This window comes from Anopheles arabiensis, chromosome 3 (genome assembly GCF_016920715.1).
Source record: "Anopheles arabiensis isolate DONGOLA chromosome 3, AaraD3, whole genome shotgun sequence".
Lineage (NCBI taxonomy): Eukaryota > Metazoa > Arthropoda > Insecta > Diptera > Culicidae > Anopheles > Anopheles arabiensis.
Window position 1 is genome coordinate 80355802 of NC_053518.1, and position 16086 is coordinate 80371887.

At 45.4% G+C, this 16086-nt stretch overlaps 1 protein-coding gene across 7 annotated transcripts in view; it reads left to right on the forward strand.

The window, feature by feature from the left end:
• The window catches only part of LOC120903886 (mucin-5AC-like), a 79950-nt gene extending 63883 nt beyond the window's left edge, over nucleotides 1-16067 (forward strand). For all 7 annotated transcript variants that reach the window (XM_040313547.1, XM_040313548.1, XM_040313550.1 and 4 more), the window contains one exon: nucleotides 10853-16067. In XM_040313547.1, the coding sequence (XP_040169481.1) occupies nucleotides 10853-13452 (2600 nt within the window). In that variant the 3' untranslated portion in view covers nucleotides 13453-16067. The remainder of the gene's footprint in view (nucleotides 1-10852) is intronic.
• The last annotated feature ends 19 nt before the right edge of the window (nucleotides 16068-16086 follow it).

Below are 16086 nucleotides of genomic sequence, written 5' to 3' on the forward strand. Positions count from 1 at the left end.
TTCGCCTAGCTAGTTCCGTACCATCAACACGTTTGGCGATACTGAGCACACGCGTTTGCATACCATTAGCATAACATGTGCTCATCAGTAGCTTTCGTTTCGGGTTGAAAATGCTCCGGTAATCCCTAAGATGATGGTAGATCCGAAAGTATAATCATAATTGACCGAAGTCCTTACAGATCGTTTAACAAACCAAGCCCAGGGTATGTCTCTTTCTCCTTCCCTAACCAAAGCTCATTAGATGAAAAGCACGGAGCCGTGCACACCTCCACCGGCCAATAAGTAAGCCATTAGAACCGCACCAACAGCCAAATGTTCCAAATGCCAAAGCCACCAAACGAATCAAATGTTGGCCAAAGAAATGGCATACATAAATAAAATCACATCACAGCCCGGAGCCGAATGTCGAACTGTGCTCGACGCGAAAGCGAATTATTTAAGCGTTTAACCTGGCACACCTCCTCGCATTACGGGCGGGCTCCACCTTCTCCTGAATGTGTGTTACGTGAATGTGTGGTGGATGAGTTTGGCCTTTTTGCATTTGTGCTCTGTGCTGCTCACGCAATCGATTCGATTCGATGAGCTTAAAATGTGTGCTGATCGGAAGGAATGGGGTGACAGTTTGTTTAGCCAATCTGCTCAGGTATTGCGGTCATCAGTCGTATTGTCGTATTGCGCTCCTACCCCTGACGGTGGGTGAAATCTGCCATGAATGGCACGTGCGTTTTAACCGCGCGGCAGCTGACACTGAAGAAAAAAACCCTTCTTGCCATGGCAGGTTCTAGTTTATTTTGCTTTTTCTGGATTGTTTGTAAATAGATATTCCTGGACAGGTGGCTGTGTTTATTGGCCTACGACCTCTAGAGAATGAAACAATGGCTCAAATATCTAATTAAAACATTCATCGTTTTGAATGATCACTTACCAACTAAAACGGCAACAAAAGGAGTAAAAATCAAATGCAATATAAACTAGGAAGAGTTTGTCCATCTTTTTTTAAATTATCAAAATAATAAATAGGAACATACATATTATTAATCCGCGAAATACATTGTTTGACAAACATTGGAGCGAGGCTTTGCTATAGAAATATTAACATGTACACTTCTTTATAAACAATTATTTTGTTGATTTTTGACGCACTGAAATGTCATGGGTTGCATTACATTTCAATCTCTATGAAGCAATCTTGAACTTATTGCTTTGCTGTACTAAAAACACCTTCTATGCATATGTTTTAAGCCCCCCCTATGAACTAACTAAAGATGGCACCTACTGCTCTTTAAACCTTCGCTCTAGTGCAAGATCCTACCGGTCGTAAACATGCGCTCTCGAGACCGATCGCTACTTAATGCTCCATAAATATTGCACTTACGATAGCCTAATATCAGTATCCGACTCCGAGGTATAACCTTCTGACCCAGTTCTTCCGGCACGTCGTCACATAATCCGCTGGAAGGTACACCACATTCTAGGAGAAACAGCGAAAGAGCGCGAGAGAAAGAGCCTCTGTCCGATCTAATTCTCCCAAAGAATGTGTTCATCAACATTCCTCTACCACTGACTCATCGGGGGCTTTAGTGGTTAAAGGTGGGGCTTGGATGGAAAAAGATCGTGATGGGTGTAAGTTTCACGTCAAATTCCATCACCCTTGGTGGATGTTAATCCCAACGGCACAATCCGGCGAACAACAAAACGAAACTCATTTCTCTAAACGTTGAGCCAGCCCTTACCGGTACTCTAGGAGGGATCCTTGGCGGGTTTGCGAGCCGGCCTCGCATATTTCAACGTTGTGTTTCTGCCTGCCTGTGTTGCTGCGTTTCCGAACCGAACGATGACGCCGCGAACGCAATGTTTATACATTCCTGCCAATGCATTTCCCTTTTCTAGTTCACGTACACTAAACGACTCCTGCGCACACGCGCTTAGCGGAATAGAAGAGGAGAACCTGCCCTGCCCTGTTCGAAATAATTGATATGTACACAAAAAGACACTTAAATATGACAGCTTTAACGACCGATAGCGATTGTCGTCACACAACTAGAGGATAGGTGGTTTGAACAGCTGTGTTTAGAAAACATTGGTAGCGATAGAAGAAAAGGAAATCGATACGAGAAGCCTGTCCCAAGAATCAGACTGATGATGAGGATGTCAGCAATCAGGTCTAAGCGTATCAACACAGTCATAAATGCCACCGTTAGCGCCCGAAAGCCAGAAGCAGAAACGTCCGGCGACAGGTTCTTGTGGACCACAGGTATTGCTGCCGGCCTGTTTCACTCAGCAGCAGGCGTCCCATCTTCACCGACATCATTCTAATGGAGCTGGTCCAATCAGATAGGCGAAAAGTGGGAACCGTTCCAAAAACCGTATTTTAAGCAATGGTTAATGGTAGTTTCCGTTTGTTTGCTAGAGGTTTGAGAAATTATAGACACACAATCAAGGCTCGTTTACGGGCACGTGTGGTCTGTCAGTGAACTTTCCGAAGAGGGCATTCGGTCTCCTACTGTTCCAAGCTGGGTCTGATAAGCCTCATTAGGTTTCGCATTCTATGATGCCCATTAGCTGGATCGTCCACTTTCTTAATAAGAACCAACAAGATACAGCCCAAAGTGCTTGGGAAGGTGATCGAACTGGTGAACAAATCTTGTACTGGGAATTCAACACCAGCAAAAGACTTGAAAGATTCATTGACCTGCAACAACGACAACAACAACGAAAAAACCTCCCAAAGAGACCTAGTAGCTAAATGCCATCCCAAACACACCACCAAGAAGTTCTCAACGAGGTAGTAATCTACAAGAAGCGAACAAATTAATACCCCTTGGGTTTGCTCTATTGTGTCATAATAGCGGCTTCCACGACTGCTGCCGGGGCTGGTGGAAGCATCATCTTCAATTACCCGTGGGACCGCCACGACGCCGGTGTCTGATCATCTGTGGGCACACGCTCGAACACGCTCGCGATAGTCATGAATCTTGTCACAGGGAGCACAAAAAGCCAAGGTTACTGGAGTGTTAACGATGGCGTTTAATTGATTTACAGGTTGGTTGCTGGTGCTTCTGCTTCTGCCGCATGCTGGCTGCTTAGGTCGTCTTCTCGACGTTCTCGCGCTACTCTTTGTGACTCGCTTTGGGTTAGTGGCTGAGCATCGGCTTGACATTATGCGTGTTGTGAAATTCGCCGGACTTTGCCGCGACATTTGCATTAGCGCGGTGTGATGTGTTTTGATTGATGACCCTATAACTGAAGGGTCGCTTTGATGAGAGTAGGTGCCTACGGGTGTCTTACAAGGGGGTTTACTAGAAGATTGCTTTTCTAGGAAAAAGTCAAATGAGAAATTATTTCTTTGTGTACTTACGGATAATTAAAAAGCCAACTTAATTGTTGTGAATCATTTACGAAGAATGTATTGCATCCTGTGTTGCTGCAAGAGCTTCCACAACTTGAAGTATGTTCTTGTCCGTAATCTGGTAACTTCTAACAGCATGGCACTGCATTATTTGAGCATTCTACCACAGTGCCAGCATGACAAATCAATCCATCAACAGAAAAGGCACTGGAAAGTGGCCAGTACCTGCGATACATGTTGATTTTTACCGAGAATAACCGACACGAAGCACTTAAAAATTAACAAAATGGTTTGGAAAACCCTTTACCTTCCATTCCACGCGCTGTATCGTACTTCAAAAACAGAAGGTAATGAGTTAACAAAATAAAGTGTTCGATAAGCTGCCTCGTCAGCAAAATAAGGAAATCTCAACTCAACCCAACATTCCTCGGTAAAGCTTAACAGCATTAGCCTGTCAGCGGGATATTTTCAATCCTTCAAGCTAAAGGGTTCCTTGTAAATGGGTTAGTCAAAAAGGAAACGTGACTTTCCAAACCACGTGCGTCCGGGTGACCACAAAACAACTCCCGCACCACGTCCTTGACACCATTTGTGGCTAGACCGTCTTTAAGGGTACTGTTTTTTAAATGTATTTCATGTCCTGTGGCTCGGCTGGGGATTGTTTACAATTTGTTGCTGTTTTTCTTCTTCTTTACATTGCACACACAAAAAGGCAAGCATGCATTTTTTGCAAAACAAAAGAATTCGTTCTGTTGTTATCTTTTGTGCAATAGTTAGACAGGAAATGCATTCTTTAATTGAACTTTCTCTAAGAAGGATTGTTTTTAGGAAATACATGGCAAAAGGGTCAAAATGTAACATTCATCACCGTGCGGATAATTGAACACCACGCCCTCACGTTCCCGTGGAGTGAAAGCAGCAAAGAACAATGGTCCCAAAACCAAAAACCGTACATGACGCAACAAAACATGTCTTTTTTTTTTTTTCAAAAGAAGCTGTCTGTCCTTTTTTTGTTTTGTGTTTTTTTCCATGAGACAATTGTGTTGAAAGTTTGCCGGTAGATAATGCTTTATGGTTAAGGTTCTCAATATTTTGCGTTTCATAAACGAGTTGGGCGGTGGTGCTGGATGGTTCTTTATGCGTCCCAGAGCTACCAATTCCAGTGAGATACCTCCGACCACTCCTAGTGGCATGTAGCATCCTTGTTCACCATTTGAGCCCCTTAAAAAAAGGAAACTTGGGTAATGTCTTGTTTTGGGTTCTCAGTTTTTTGTTTGGGAAACGCATAAATACACCCAAAGGATTGCAAATGACATGCAGTTGGTCGTGCGGGTTACATCAGTGAACATCGATATTCCAAAGTTCCATGAAAGTGTGTGATGTATTTGTAAACTTTTGCTGAGCACACAGGAGCAGAAGAAGAGCAGGTTCATGCTACACGAGAGGTAAAACACAACTCCCTATCCCGGTGTGTATAAGCATGTAGATTACGCTCGAACGTGCATTGTTTCCAGTTTTGTGTGTCAATAAGCTTGATAACAACCCTGCGTGTTTGGAATTAGCTTGTAGGAGAGATGGTTCATACTCGTGGGGCACGTTTATCACGTTCAGCCGGATTTACGATGAGTTGATTTTATTGATGCCAAGTAGATTAAGAACCAACCATCCGAGGTTGGTTGGAAATGGTTCGAATAGTCACGTGCGAAAAGTTGTGGCTCCCCAGTGAAATGGCAATTTGTGAAGGTGATGATAGTTGTCGGAGTTTCTAGAAGTATTTATGGAATCTTATAAACGTGTCATTTATGCAGACCTGTGTGGAGGCGATCATGGAATAACAATCCACAACCTAATTATGTGATTTATCCAGACAGCGTTGAATCTCACAACTCACCCAAAACAGCATTTCCAACCCAACCAAGGTCAAGATTTTGGTAAACTTTCTCTTTCGCAACGATCACTCTCGGCAGACTGTTTTCGATGGATTTTTAAGCGTGTGTGTTTTTATTTTTTATTTCTTACTTTCGACCACCCGGAGATCCTGAGCATGCACGCTCTCTCTCTCTCTCAGTCCGCCCCGAAAGCCCCGGTCACTTCTACCGCGTGCTTATCTTCAAAGTAAGATGAAAAGAAATTCCTTCACCCGGTAGAAAAAAAGAAAAAGATCAGCGTGCCCTTATCCCCTGTGCCCGTGCCGGTATGTGGGGGGGGGGGGGCTATAGCCGATGGGACTGGTGCGATTTGGAATGATTAAAGCGTTTCGGTTTTCGGTCTCGGGATCGTTTTCTCAGAGCTAACCTTTTGCCGGTGGGGAGGTTAATCTAAAGTATCTGTATGCTTTGCATGGGAGATGGGGGTTTGATTGTGACACATATGCGATGTGTCGTTGGCCACATTTTCGGGACGTTATCGTTGAAGAATGCTGCGCTGACAGGGCTTTCGCCACAACAACCACTATCCAGCCAAGCTCCATCGTGAGTGAAACCGTTTAAAAAGGGCATATTGGCAATGTCCGTAATGGAAGTTCAGAAACGTGGAGAAAACAGTTTTTGAAATGTCCAAAAATAAAACAATCACATATACTCGTTGCATTGGTAATTTAAAAAAAAACTGTAGCACATCATTTGCCTGTCACAACAGTACCGCAAGTTACGCGATGCTAAAGGTGTTTTGCGTGATCGAATGACAAACCGGTGAATCATACGAAAAGATTTAAATGTCAAATATTGACATACAACATATTTTCAACAGAGAACAACTCTCCAGTTTTTAACTCACCAGAATATACCAAAGATCTGATACATTGAGGATAGATGTCATTGATTCTTTGTGATATAGTATACAAATATGTCGTAGCAAAAATAAGACTTTAACCCATGTCACAGTGTGTTTAATGTAGCAATTTGACCTTCAAATTAAGACTTAATTTCAAATAGAGCGTCGTCAGTTGTTTAAGGTGACCGTCACTTTTGCGTTTAATTAAATCAATCACCAAATCAACCACACCAACCTCAAACATAAGTGCCAAAAGACAGACATCATAGTGCGCTCGTCTTCCTCAAAAAAGAAGAGCCGTTAAAATATATCGATCAGCGCACACACGCTAATGGAAATCGCATGTATGACCTCGTTTATAATTTATTTGATTGAATCCACACTTTCTTGGGCGAAGAGATAGGACTGACTGCCAGAATTGCTGCCAAAATGGAGTGATCCAAGTGTGTGGTACGATCGCGAGTCTTTGCACACACATGATCACAAGTGATTTTCAAGAGCTGGAGGGACGATTCAATCTCGCAGATTGCATTTTTGCCGCCATGCGGCTCTAGCGCTAAAGGGGTTGATTTATTCGCAAATCAGAAAAACCAGATGTTGAACATTAAAAATCTGCGCTGAACGATGCTTTCGATAGCTTTGGAAGATGGTTCCTCACTTGAGGTTGAGGTTAGCTTGGTGTTATAACTCTGGGTCAATTAAGGTTTTTGCGATGTTGGCATTGAACTGCGCAGTTGAAGAAGAACTAAGAGACATTTGGTTATGTGCTTGAAGTTTAAAATATTAAAAAAAGCGTTGGAATTAAAAGCATATACTCATATGACGTATGATACAGACACCCAACAAGATATAATTGCTAACCACAGAGCATCACCCGCTCTACGCCCTCATACCAACCACTCCATTCCTGTCCACCTTCGACATAACCTTGGCTACAAATAAAGCATCATCGATTATCATCGATAAGACACTCCCGCACAGTCAGAGAGGTTGATAAATTTTGTCTCACAAACCTTTTCCCCAGCGCCACAATGACCAGCATATTCTTATCGCCGATCTGCTTGCGATCGCTACGGAGACTACGTCCCTGACACAACTGATCACAAATTGAACAACCGCCACCCCCACAATGCGTCTGCAAACATCATTAGATCTCGAGCTCCTTCTCGCGTTTTACTACGCCATAAAACTTCTACTTGAGGTCAATTGCTCGTCCGGGATGGTTTTTTTTAATATTAATAACTCACGCCAGTTTAATTTCTCCCCGCCAATTGGCACAACGCAAACCACGCAACTTTAACAAGCGAATCTTCATGTTCGGGTCGGTTCGTCTGCCCGGGCTCGCCAAAATAGATAAACTGCATGTTTTCGTGGCGCGACCCTGGGATATATTTCGCACAGTTACAGACAGCACAGACTCTGCTTGAAACACTCGAAACAAGCGAATGATTGAGGAAACGTTTCAATTTCCAACCATAACCACTCGAAACGCACCAAATCTCTGAAGATTACCCTTTTGTCGTGTTTATGGTTAGGTTTTTACGCGTTTTTCGCATGCATAAACGATCATGAACGGACGAAAAAGGTTTAGCGCCATCTGGCGATCATCTCAAGTTCCGTGTTTGAGAAGGAGGTTCGTGAGGCGTGGAGGGCTTTACAACTCGCTTACTCGCTTCGAACACTTCAACGCGTCTAGGAATTGATTTATTCTCGATGGTGATGTTTATGACATACGATTTGATCAAGAAGAGCTGTCTATAGCAACCATAGCTATGTACGAAATTCATCTAACTTAACCGTTCACTGAACATCATCCTAAATCAAACCCGCGTGGTGCCAAGATCACTTTCCCTTTTTGGAGCTCAGGAACTTTCTATCTCAATTCTAGAAAGCCCAAACAAATGCCGATGCCCCAGGGTGATAACACAGTTTTGCACGCGAGAAGTAGTCTGCCGAAGAAAGCGAAACTCACCCCAAGGGCTTTGAACGTGAGGATCGATGATTTATTGCTAGACCTGTCCGCAAACAGCAAAGCAGAGAAAAAGCAAATGTCCATCCAGTTCTTTCTTTCTCCGTCTTCAACTTCGCCCTTCAAACGCCGCTCCGAATCAAGAAGTATGGGTTTTGCTCCACACATCAGTGGCATGAGGGTTGGCCGATGATGGGTAGAAAACGATAAAACCCATCTTGCGGGGATCGCTATCGCAGTGTCGCCCCTGGCAAGAAGCGAGAAATTGAGAAAGACGCAGATCTATTCATCTTTCCCGTTTAACTTGGGCAAAGCCGCACGGCCATGGCACTAACCTTTGCTAAAACCAGTGACGGACAGCGTCTTCTTTTCCTGGAGCATTCGCATCACACACACACACTCGCTAAGTAAATGAAATCGAACGTGATAGTGCTAGACAGAGGGAACGGCTCGCTGCGTCAAACTGGGTAGGAAGTGGACGCGCAGGAAACTTACACTTTTTGACCCAGAAACAGGCTTGCGATCGTTTCTCGTTTCTCGTACAGAATCCGCAACGTCAGCCGAGATCAAGCGGAGCAGAAGCAGGTTATCTATTGCCTATGTGTCGTCCAGCAAGGCGGCATCATCTCATCTTCATCCGGTCCGGCAACTTCACACCGATAGCTCCCGGGGAGGGGGAAGTGGAATGAGTCTCCCGCAAGTGTGAGTGATGGCTTCTTGATCATTCGTTTGATCGATGCTTGTTATGTGCGTGTGTGTCTTAATGTGACAGGTAGAAATAAATGAAGTACTTTAAGACTAAGGAGAGCACATCGTCTAGTTCGAGGATTGATTAGACTCACCGTGGAAAAACACATCCTCAATCCACTGTTTACACTGTTTTAAAAATTCAACTCAATCTCTTTCAATTCGTGCGGCTTTTTGCAACACGCATGCAATAGCAACATGTTCATGTTTTAGAAATCGAACCGATTACCCTTTCACTCTAATCATTATGCGCGTGTGTTACGATAAACCACACACCACGGTGTACAATCCGGATCTGTACTCCAGACAGCGTGGAATGAAAAGCTAGTACCACCACACGGACACTGAATGCTTACCTCTTCAGCTTTTGATGGTGCAACGTGCATACTTTTTTGACGCTGGTTTATTCGTTTACATTTCGGGGGTTTTAGGCCGGTTGGTGGAGAAATATGTTTTTACCAGCAGCAAAAACGACAAAACTGCCAAACAAAAACATCGGAACTACTCTCAATCCATTTCAACGATTACGCTCGTTCGATTGGAAAACTGTGTGATGACGTTCCCTAAGCTCCGCCTTCAGCGATCGGGTGAAATTCCATCTGTTGACTTTTGTTACGGTTCGATTAGCTTTACGGTGCGAGTGCAGAAATGTCTGGACACGGACGTGGACACATAAAACCAACGGCCCGCGTAGCAGCTATGCACCTTAACGACTCCATCCGGGTGACTTATGGTTCGAGAGTTATGAAGCACGGTTTTTAGCAAAAGGGGAACTGCTGCTACTCTCGTTGAGGGTCTGTTGTATAGGTTTGGGTATTAGTGGTTGTGTCATGTTTTTAATATCTTTGCTTTCCTATCGTAAACTAAAATGTGGCACTAATAACTATTGATATGTGAAACGAAGTACAGTAAATGGCCCAGAGCTATCCAGACATCATATTTTTACAAATATCACTTGCTATTAGAAATGTTATTATAATGAAGATTATTTCGTACATGAACATTGCATTCAGAAACTAAGAAAATTGAATCTTATGAGGAGATGTCACTTCACACTTTAATTAGGGCTTTAATATGTTTTACCCATGAAAACATGGTGCTAAATGAGCATGCTTCAAATGTTGGTTGTAATTACCAAAATAATGTAAACACAATAATTGTCAGGTGTCTTAAAACTTATTTTATCAATCACATTCGTTATTCCAATATTTGTTTATCGTGTCTATGTAAGGGTAGATTATTTAATTTTCATAAACTTAATATAAACATTAAACGTCAAAACATCAATTGCTTGGTTGCACAATATCAACATAATTTTGAATAATCCACGCTCAGACTTTATTCGTTGAGCTCGCCTATATTGAAAATGCAATCAAAAATTAGGTGTAACATTGTTTGATCAAGAAATCTGCGAAAACGTGTCAGATCATTTAAATTTATTTATGAAACATCTGCCAAACAAAAAAATTCTTCACTAACAAAATATACATGGTGTTGAGAAGACATTCCAATATATACATTAAAGCCTATAAGTTCGATCAAAAGGTTAAATATGGGCAGTACAGTGGGTGATCATATTTCCCGTGATTGCAATCAAAGAAGCGAAACAACTCCTTAGAATCTGCAATATTAACTTTATTGCAACAGAATTTTTGTTTTACAATTATGTTATATTAACTTCAAAACCATTTCAAGACAAAAAATCCCTGGCAGAAAGTAGAAAACTCCCTTCAATGAAATCTTCTCCAGAACAGAATATGAAAACGGCTTTCCACACATAGTTTACTGAACACACAGAAAAAAATACCACACTACATATGCTGTATTTTTACAGCGAAATCGCGATTTGCAACTTGGTGCCAAACGAGAAAAACAAAACCACAGAGCAGCTCCAAAACTGCTTCCAAAAAAATCTCCCCTCTTTAGTGTACATCCGGAGGCGGTGCTCCATTCATGCTAGATTTACTGCAAAGCACTGAATGTTCATGGTTCCCTTTCTTTCTCTCCTGTTACAGATTGCCCAACCAAACCATGCACTAGTGGCACTAGCGATTCCGGTGGGAAACGTGAATCAGCCATACTAACAACAGTAGTAACCCTACGGAAGCGACCGAAAGCGACAACAGCCAACAGCCACCCCCCGGTATCGATGAAGCGCAGCACAACGATGGCTGCACCAGCTACGACCGGAAAGATGACGGCACTCTGCTGCTGCTGCTTTCTTCTCCTACTGCTCCACACAGCGCTGCTGGTGGACGCGCTGCCCATCACCTCCAAACCGCTGGACAACAATCCGGACCATCTGACGTGGGAGGCGGCCTGGCTGTCGGAGGACAGCCGAGCACCGATGCCGCTCAGCGGCAAGTCGAAAAAAATCACTCCCAAATCCATCTTTATCACCCCGTTCCTGAACAGCTACAATACGTCCGCCTGCCCGCCGGACTACAAGGTCGACTACAACGGCAAGTGCATCCAGGTGGTGAGCATCAACACGGCCGACATACTGGTGACGAAGCTGCAGAGCCTCTTCTCCCAGCACGGGGACGGCGGGGGCAGCAATGGCGGTGGTACCGGTGAGGATGATTACGATTACGATTACGATTCGACCGGACCGTTCCATGTGAACCTACCGCTCAGTATCGATCTGCCGCCGGAACCACCGCAGCAGCAAGCGCCCGCCGTTATGCCGGCAACTCCCCAGCTCACGTACAAGGATGTGCCCGGGCCAAGCTTCTACGACAGCGCGATGGTCGATGTGGCGACGGTCGAGCAGGACAAGGCCAAGATAACGACCGTATCGCTAGCCGAGCCGGTCAAACCATCCTCCGAGAAGCCCTTTCCTGCCACGTCCACCGCCAGCGCAGCCGAACAGCAGCCGGTGGTGGACCAAAGCGGCGCCGAAAGTACCGACCACAGTGACATCTCCTTTGTTGCGTTCGAAACCCTCCCCAACGGTACGCTGGTCGGTCAAGTCGAGCTGGAGGGAAGCAATAGTACGGTGGTGCAAAGCATATTTGTATCCTCCACTACGGCTGATGTACCGCTGGCCGACGCAGACAGCGCAACGGAGTCTACGGTCGCTCAGCACGCTGGTGGCGCCGGTACAACAACTGATCGTACTACTGATGCAGCTGCTACGGATGGTGATGCTGCAGTGAGCACCGTACTCACCACGCAGGACGCGCCAACGACTACAGTGCAGCAAGGTGAGGCCAGCAGTACCAGTACGACGGAGCAGGACGAGGATGAATCAACGCTTACGACCGATGTTACGAGTACCACCGAACAGGACGAGTCGGAGATGGAAAACATGAAGCTAGAGCTGGCTGAGGAGCTGCTGCTGATGGATAACAATCGTAGCTCGCTGGCACCGCTCGATTCATCCACTACGGACTTTGCGGAGATGGATCTGGATACGGTTCCAACGTCCGAAACGCTACCAAGCGACGAACCGACCAGCACTCATCAAGAACCAATCACCATAAGCACAACGGTCCCACCGCCCGTGCGTCCACTTCTGCCCATACCTACGAAACCCTCCGTGCAGATCATAACCCCCATCAAAGGGAGCTGGGATCTTGGTATGAAGGGTGGATCGGCTCACCTGTTCGCCGCTAGTCATCACCATCTCATCCAGCAGGATCGCACGACGCGTGCCACACCGGAAACAACGACGCAAGCGATCACCGCCGAACGTTCGACCGAGCAACCGACTGTGCTGTCGGTACGTCAAGACTCGAAAGAGGACAGGAAAAACAGCGAAAAAGTGGATCGGCACGAGACACTGCATGCACTGCGCGAGGCAAACGAGGCAAGCAATCGGTTCGTGTATCACCATCTCCCATCGATGCCATCGGTCCCTTCTTCCACCGCAAAAAGCGAGCCTACCTCCACCGAACTTCCAAGCAGCACGACCCAAAGCAGCAGCTTGCTGCAGGTGAGACCGCTCGCTTCGACACCGCCCGCCGGCAACAACAACAACAACTATCTCGAACAGTTGCGTAAAATCAACGAAATCGTTGCGGAAAAGCGGCGCCACCAGCAGCAACAGGAGCAGCAGCTCGGTGTCGGTTCGTCCAGCACGCGCATTCGCTTCCCATCGCGCGACGAAGAGACACTATCCGGTGCGGCAAGCAACAACTATCAGCAGCAGCAGCAGCAGCAGCAGATAGGAAGCGGCGGTGTTCGGTTCCCCGGCTCGGCTAGCAATCGTCTGCCGGACATCTTCCCGAAGAAGTCACCGGACAGTACGACCCAGCGGCCCGCCTTCTGGTGGCTCCCGTCCGGCTGGGAGGTGGACCAGACCGGCAACAAGCCGATGTTGCTACGCTTCTGGTCCCGAATGCCACTGGTACGTGACAGCTCCCAGCAGCAGCAACCATTGACGACGGGAAGTGCCAGTGATCCTGCTGCGGAGAGCAACAGCAATCGTTGGCGATCGGCAACAGGCTTCCAGCAGCAGCAGCAGCAGCAGCAACAAACACCAGGAACATCACATCCGGTCGCGACGGCACGGGGCAACTCCAAGAGTCCAAGCGAAAGCTTCTACAAGGAGGTGTCCGCCCAGGAGGTGTACAAGGTGATGAACGCCCGACAGCTGAACCATCAGAGCTAAGCCTGCGTGTCCTGTAAAACTCCAAGCTCCCTCCTTCCCCCCTCATGCTCACCGCCCTCTCCCCTATTTTCCCCTGAGAGAGGTTTCACCTCGCCCAGGGAGAGATGAAGGGGCGGCGCGCAACCTTTACCAAAGTCCACACCAGCAGGCTTCGCAAGTCCAGCTTTAAGTATTACGTAATAATATCCAATGTCTAACCCCCTTTTTTTGGCGGCGCACACGCATTACCCCCCACTGATAAGAGCGGTGGAAACTAGGAGATTTTGAGTGTGCGTGCGTGCGTGCGTGCGTGTGTGTGCGTGTGTTTGTACAGAATAGAGACGCGTAGATGGATACGCAATCTCACACAGAATTGCTCCGAAGAATTGTGGAGCCGATAGGACGATAAGCTTTTGTTAGGGTTTAAGGTAGTCATCCCCCTTCCCTTCTTCCAGTCAGTGGTGTGTACATGCTATCAACTACTTCTTTCACCCGTCGCGCGTCTGATCTTTCCAGCTTCCCATTACACCAACCGTAGCCCCCGAACAACCGTCCTCCACAGATGTACTACTCCCAAAAAACTTTCAACCACTACTACTTCTGGGTGTTGCGCCTCCCTCCCTACCTGTACGAATCAGACAATCTGTGATATTGTGTTTCAAAGTTTTGCTTTCTTATCGAATGGTGTAAGAAAAAAAATGGCAAACTATTTTACAATCTCTCTACCGCTGTCCGCTCTCCCAATTGTGCGTCCCAATTTTATGCGTTTTTACTTTTAAGTCTTACTTTCGCAACACTTACGAGGTATTTTGTTTTGCTTTGCTTTTTTACATGCTAAAAGAAGGGAAAGAAGCATTTTCAGCTCATGAAAGTGCTAACCTTTCCGTTCCGGATCTTCCAACTATTGGGAATTGGAAAATGGAAATGGGAGTGAAAGATTAGACGTGTAGCAGGGTTCATAAGAAATGTTTTGGAGAATACCTGAATGGTAAGAATCGTGTTCCGTAACACTCTACGCTCATCTTCAGGAAGTCCAATAGTAGGAAGTACTCACAACATGGTAACAGTATAGAGGAACTTTTCAGCTGTAGAGCTGTAGCAACCACCAGTACCTTTCGTTCAACGCCGACCAGACTACTACCCTGACTAATTGTACATATAACACCAGTAGCGAACGATATACCATTGTATTAAGACGTTTTATTGTAGTAACAAACGGTTCTAGTGGTTAAGCTCTGTATTATTCTATATTTATAGATTTTTTAGTGTACTCACCACCACACACGCACACACACACTCACACATCTAGCAACACACATGAGTTTTATGACGCGGCCAAACTAGAGAGCAACCCTTACCCCTATCTACTTATTATGGACGCACATACTTATACTACACCACCGTGGTGCGAGATGTTTGTCCCAAACCCCTCACTGTTACTTATATGTGTTATACTCTATAAACCACTACTTCAGCACAACCGTCGTGTTACGTTGGGAGGGGGCCGGCCGTGTTGCGCCGAATAGCCATGTGTGCATTAGAAACTTAAACAAAAACACTTCCGACTAAATTGTGCATTGTGCCCTGCACCCTGTCCGTTTTCCCGTTCTTTAGGGAGTCTGTACCACCCCTTCCTCCTGTGCAAATTATTAGTAGTAGCTGCTGCAACGCAAAATTGTATCGGATGTATGTGCCAAATATATGTAACTGTGTACATGGATGGGTGTTTTTGAGTATAGGAGATAGAGCAGAAGTAGATTTTTGCGATCTTTAATGTTCATCGTATTTAAACTATGTACACACTTCCTCAGTAGGGAGGAAGCTAGGATTGATCGATTTTTTGTAGTACGTAATGATGATCATCGAACAAGGACGAGCAGCGGTGTTCTAGTAACAGCGTCTGTCAAGCATCACAACCGAGCCAAAGTGCTCCCCTATATGTGTTTTCCACTCTGTTCTAATTGTACAATTCTTTCCCACTCCCCAACTACGTACTTGTCCTTTCTCTGTTGTAAGTGTTTAAGATGTGTTACGCCAAACGTAAGACGCGATGCGTCTTATTAGCAAGTGTGTGTGTGTCCCTACCCGCACTATCCATTACCGTTTGCAAAATGAGTATTGATGTTTAACCGTGTAGCGTAGGGTAGACTAGCAGGTAGAACTGTCTCTGTATATACTGTTGTCGCTATGGAGCAAGTACGAGCGGCAACAAAACACGTCAGGCTTTCGTACACGAAGCAGGAAGATTATTACGTATGTGTGTGTACTGCGTTATCATTGAATATGACGTCATATGGTTCGTGTTTTACCTTGTGTAATAACCTCTCTATAGCCTAGCTGCTGTATCTCTCGATGTCGCGAAAAGCGTCCTATTGTAGGGACCATCTTGATGAATGGTTAGGGTCACGCGTAATACACGCGAGTGCTGGTAGTATTCGAACGCACGCAGCAGCCGAAACTCCTTACATTAATCCCGGAGCTATGAATACGCCTCCCAATAGCCGTTTAACGCACAAATGAAAAAAACGGGATATATGGTGGGTCTGTATGAGCGTATGACGTATGGGTGTCTAGATGGCAATGATAATGGCACATTATCTAACCCCTCCTTTTAATAAACGCTAAAAACAAACGTATATAGCAGGTCTATTTTAG